The sequence below is a fragment of the Salvia miltiorrhiza genome, chromosome 8 (genome assembly GCF_028751815.1).
Source record: "Salvia miltiorrhiza cultivar Shanhuang (shh) chromosome 8, IMPLAD_Smil_shh, whole genome shotgun sequence".
Lineage (NCBI taxonomy): Eukaryota > Viridiplantae > Streptophyta > Magnoliopsida > Lamiales > Lamiaceae > Salvia > Salvia miltiorrhiza.
The window spans coordinates 58,100,959-58,106,958 of record NC_080394.1 but is presented as its reverse complement, the minus strand read 5'-3'; the positions used below and the strand labels follow the sequence as shown (position 1 = coordinate 58,106,958).

General features: G+C 34.6%; 1 protein-coding gene and 1 non-coding gene across 2 annotated transcripts; both read right to left on the bottom strand.

The window, feature by feature from the left end:
* Positions 1 to 446: 446 nt before the first annotated feature.
* Positions 447 to 2,386, bottom strand: LOC130999565 (probable polyamine transporter At3g13620). Its single transcript, XM_057925124.1, has one exon. It carries the CDS (start codon positions 2,133 to 2,135, stop codon positions 639 to 641), a length of 1,497 nt encoding a protein of 498 aa, XP_057781107.1. The 5' UTR covers positions 2,136 to 2,386; the 3' UTR covers positions 447 to 638.
* A 1,985-nt stretch (positions 2,387 to 4,371) lies between these two features.
* Positions 4,372 to 4,443, bottom strand: TRNAG-UCC (transfer RNA glycine (anticodon UCC)). The gene has a single exon. It is a non-coding gene; the product is annotated as a tRNA-Gly (tRNA).
* Between the last annotated feature and the right edge of the window lie 1,557 nt (positions 4,444 to 6,000).

The window sequence follows — 6,000 nt, the reverse complement described above, 5'->3', positions numbered from 1 at the left end:
ATATGGTTATTAATGTTTTATGTCCAACCTTTTAGTTTTTTTCATAAAATGTCCAGCTATACAAAATCCAATGACGGAAAAATGACAAAAAAATCCCGATCTTTCAACGTTTTCCAATAACGGTAGTTCCTAATATGGTTTTCCACCAATAACAGTTCCAAAATATTTCATTCGACGAGATAAGTCATTTTTTCGTCATTGAATTTTGTATAGCGGGATATTTTGTGAAAAAAATTAAAAGTTCAGAATTTTTTAGAAAAAAAAATAAAATTTCAAAATATTTTACTATGAAAAATATTGAAAGTTCGGGACATATAACACGATTAAGACTTTAAAATATAAAGTATCAAATCTAACATCAACGTCTTGACCATCTAAGATTCACGCCCATGACAAAAGGAACCATCCAACTACTCAATTATCATAGTATGCTTAAAAAAACAAAATAAAAAACAAAACAAAATACTAGTCATTAATATTCACTCTCGACAATGACTACAACAAATCCGCCAAAATATAAACACATAATTCGTCATTTAAAATTGATGATACCAAACGCGTAAGCTTTTCATAAATAAATAAATATTTTTAAACATCACATGATTATAGTATGTTCATTAACCAATCGAGCGCCGCCGTCATTCCTCCTCCTCCGCCGCCGCCGCCCTCTTGAACTTGAACCACCCCCTCGATTGGCAAACCCTCATCAGGAAAAACCAGCCCACCCCCGCCGCCGTCATGGCGGCGCTCACGATAAACACCGTCTTCTTCGCTATCACCATAATGTAGACCAGAAACCCCGACGGCACGACGCACATCACCACCAGCAGCGGCCGCGGCAGCGGCACCTTATACGGCCGCTTCAGCTGCGGCAGCTTCACCCTCAGATACAGAAACGCCGCGAACTCCAGCAGCATCCCCAAGCTGTAGAGGAAATTCGCCGACGACACGATGTCCGTGTAGCTCATGAACGACACGCCGAGGGCTATCGCCGTCGACGCCACGATCCCCACCCACGGCGTGCCGAACCACTTCGATCTCGCGCCGAAGAATTGGGGCAAAAACGCTAAATCCGCCATACCTAGAACTTGATACGCGCTGCTGCTGAGCTGAGCTTCGAACAATCCGATCGCGGATAAAACCGCTCCGATCTCGATCCAGAGCTTCAGCCACTGGCCGGAGATGATCCTCGCCGCGTCGGCCATGAATCCGGTCTCCCACCGGCTCTGATCGACCTCCACCGCGCCGGTGACGGCGACGAGGGGGATGATGTAACCTAAGCAGGTGAAAATCACGGCGCAAAATAGGGCTAGTGGAAAGGTTTTCCGCGGATTCTCGACCTCCCCCGCCATGGTGCTCACATTATCCCAAAAATTGAGGTTCCAAAACAGAGTATTGAAGAACAAATTCCAATCCTTCTTCACTCCTCTCTGCCCTAAGCTGATCCAGCGGCGGGGGCGAATCTGCGGAATCGCGATCGCCGACATCAGCAGGAACGGAGCGAGGGAGATCACCCCCAGCGCCACGGCGACGTAGCCGACGATTGCGAGGCCGGTGTAGTTGAGAAACGAGAGAAACGCGGTGGAGATTAGAATCGCGAGGGTTCTAGGTTTTCCGGATTCGAAAATGGGGAAAATCCGCTTGAGATAATCGATGCAGAGCGCGGGGAAGGCGGCGATGTTGATGACGCCGCTGAGGAATTTCCAGGTGCCCATGAGGGAGCCGAAGAAGGGGCCGAAGGCGCGGTCGGCCCAGATGACGAAGCCGCCGTTGCCGGGGAAGGCGGTGGAGAGCTCAGCCGTGATGAGGGCCTCCGGTATGCTCCAGATGAAGGGGAAGATGAGGAAGCCGAGGATGGCGAAGAGTGGGCCGGCGGCTTGCACGGCGGGCTCCTCGCCGTAGGGGCCGCCGGCGACTTCGAAGTAGATGAGGAAGATGAGGGGGAGGAGGGTCAGCTTCTTCGACTTGGAGGGCTTCGCAGCGGTGGTGGTGGGGATGTCGTCGGTGGCGGTTGGCGGCTGCGCCGCTGCTGGTTGATTGGTCATTGAATTGAAGAGATACGAATCTTGAGATTCTTTTTGTGGGAAAATTTTGACCATATTTGATATGGTAATGGTATGGATATATATACACATAAATTTAATTTAACTTTTTCTTTTGAAATTTTTTCAAAATGAAGTGTTTGTCAACGTTCGACATCTTCTATTCCTAATTTTATTTGACTTATACACTCATTTATTTCTACTTAGGCACACTTAATAATTCACACTTCTAATCTATTAATATCCATATTCAATTATTAAATTATACTCTTTCCGTTCACGATATCGTTATCACTTTTTAAACAATAGGATTTTTTAAAAAAATGGTGGAACGGTGGATATTAGTTGATAGTGGTGAATATTATTGTAGAGGTGATCTTGGGTACACCCGGGTGTACCGTACAACCGGGTTATACTTTCACTAAAATTTTGACCCATACCCTGATTTGAATCCATATCCTGACCCAACCCATATAAATAATACTATTATGGATACGGGTCAACCCGATTGTACGGTACACCCAGGTGTACCCAAGATTTTGTGATTATTGTATATGGAGTTTAAATTTCATTGTTGTGAATGAAGTTTGTGGACTCTACTGTTATAAATGAAAGAAATGATGATAGTGTAAACAATACTGTAGATGGAGTGAGTATGAGTTATCAATTTATAATCTCTTGTGATTATGGTCTTTATATTTTTATCGGTGTTTTTTATATATAAATTCTTAGTTACGCTTTCTATCTAACGTATATTAGTTTAGTGTGCATCAAAAATATTTTCACGGCATTAAAATAATGTAGTGTATTTTGATTTTCTTTATAAAATTATCAAATAATTGAAGAGTTTAGTAAATATGTTGAGATGAATGATATGGTTCTTCTTGAGCATGAATTTCATTGTTATTTACATGGATAATTTCTTAGATTACTATTGCCACTAGTTAAATTACTTTCATATATATGTGAAGTTGGCAAATCACAAAAGAAAAGTGATATGTTGAAGCACTTATGCCCAAATTTATCGATGGTGATTTTTGCGAGACTATTAACAAAGTTATATTGTTACATTTATTAATTATTTATATTTATGACTTTTGTTATGATTTGTAAATGACAAAAGTGAAAAGGGCCTCATGTCGGAAAGGAGATTTCTTGTACATGCCACAATTAATATAAATATCTATTGAAGTTTGCACATTTAACTCGTTCTATCATAAATTAATTTTTGTGTAACAGAAAACACGTACTCCATCATTGGAGTAAATAAATAATTAATTTCCTTTTCATGCATGTTTTAATGAAATACGTAATTGGCCATCTTCCATCATTGGAAAGACAGATCGTGATAGTTTTGAAGGATAGAGTTTTATTTGATTTTATATTACACACAAAAATAAAAATATATTCCAATAATATTAACTTCTTTTTTCATTACTCCTATTTTCTGGTTTCTATTCCACAAAAATTCCATTTACAATATTCAAATTAAAAGAAATAGAATGTACAACATAAAATGATATTCTTTTTTATTTTATTAAGGGATGTTCTGTATCGACAATATAAATATTCGAACACTGGATTTAATCATTGATTGAAAATATAGAAATACAGAGGGATGAGTTGTAACAAAAATTTAAATTATTATGAGAAATGATATTCAAATTTTGTAAATGTATAATAATATAATTCTTCTTACATTTTACAATAATTGTATTTGCATTCTTATACTTTCCCATTTTAAAATATAGGTGCTGTGAAATGCAATAAGAATTATATTATTGTGCATTTACAAAATTTGATTCTCATTTTCACAATAATTTTGATTTTTATATTTATCCAACTCAATCGAATAAATTACAAGAGTAGACGTAATCAAAAGCAAGATCGATTTAAATGAGGCAATAAAGACGAGTAATTTATTTTGTCAAGTGATTACACTAGTAAATAAAGACGAGTAATTTATTTTAAAGCAAGGAAAGTTGGTGTATTTAAACAGTAATAACCGTAAAATAATTCCTTAAAAACTTTAAATTTGGTAAAAGTGAACCCATAACTAAAGATTATTTGTCAAACACTATCAACCTTGGATTGTCACAACATTAATGACAGCAAATGTTCCCAATAGGACACCAAGCAGTGCGACCTCCTGTCTGTGAACAGTGAGATTTCGGGTTCAAACCCTACTGCTCCCTCTCCCCAACTCCCCTAAGTCAAAAAAATTAAAAATAATGTCAGCAAATTAAAACTTTATAATAAGGATAATAGGTAGAATGAACTCATAACTAAAATAATATTTGAAATTGGGTAGAGTTAAAAATTTATAAAATGCGTTTGCCGGGAGTCGATCCCGGGTCTATTGCTTGGAAGGCAATTATCCTAACCGTTGGACTACAAACGCTATATCTATTTAATTTTAAAATAATTTAATTTTTCAAATTTATCATAATAACTTTCAAGCGGGTGTCCAAAAGCTTTCCTTTTTTTTTGTTTTTTTTTTTGAGACAAAAGCTTTCTAGAGATAGCAGATAATAATATGAAATTAAATACTATAGTTAATAATTATTATAATTATGATTTGAATTACATATATTATCCTACGTGGTAAACAAAATCATCTGAATATGTATAATTTTTTCGAGCTATCAATTTATAAAGGACCGTGTATTTTATATAAGATGGGCGGTGGTATATATAATAATCCAAATATGTATAATATTATATTTTTAATAGAAACTTATGTACATATTAGTAATCTTGTTGGGGGTGTTCGATCTGTAGGATTATATAGGATTAGTCTTGTAATATTTTACTCGATTCTATAGATACGACTCAATATTTAATATTAAGATTATGCTACGTAGAATTAGTCATAACTTATGAGTAGGGGTGGGACGGTACTATATACCTTAATAAATTGTTCATACCTTATACCTTACATTTACTTTCGGTATGGAAAAATTTCATACATTTACTTACGGTATACCTTTGGGCTTAGTCCGCTATACCTTAAATTACGGTATGAAAAAAATTCATACCTTTACTGTACCTTTGTTTCGACATACCGTACCGTATTTCGGTAATACCGCGATTTCGGTATACAATATCATGTTTCGGTATACCGTACTTACACGGTATATTGAAATTGATAAATGTCGGTACGATAATATTGATAATTTTGTTTTAAACCTGCTTACATGATAAACAACATCTAGCAAATATAACGTCAACAATAAAACTCAAACGCAATAAAATAAATAAAGCACAAAATTTGTTTCCGTCTCAATAATTTCACAAATCTACAATATAACAACATTAACAATACTATAACTTAAATAAGGTGAATATTATATTATAACTATGCTATAAGCCTATAATATCAATATAAACAATACTATAATTCAATTATATTACATTGTATAACCTATATATACTAAGTTCATTTCTGTATCGATGATATTTATATTCTCATACTTGTATATATATTCATGTAAATATAGATGTTATAAGTTAGATGTAATTTATTGTAGAACAATAATCTTAGTTATATGCTATAAAATATAAATATATAACTCACATAAGGTGAATATTATATCATAACTATGTTATAAATTCATGTATTATATTTTATTTATTTTTTTATCATTTGATGATATTTGTAAGGTGAATATTATATCATAAGATTCATAACTATATGAACTATATTTTGTTTATTTTTGTATCATTTGATGATATTTATAAATTCATGTACTTGTATATATATTCATATAATATAGATTATATACATCATTTTATAAAATTTATCAATATTTTTAGAAATATAAACATAAAAATATATATTATATATTTTAAAACTATAGATTTTGATACGGTATATATTGTGATTTTTGATATACCGGTATATACCGACAACTGCGGTATATCAGAACAAGGTATTATACCTTAATTCTGGTATACC

Bases quoted from the DNA above. Each gene is read 5' to 3' on its own strand.
- LOC130999565 (XM_057925124.1), bottom strand. From the start codon at position 2,135: ATGTGTATATATATCCATACCATTACCATATCAAATATGGTCAAAATT.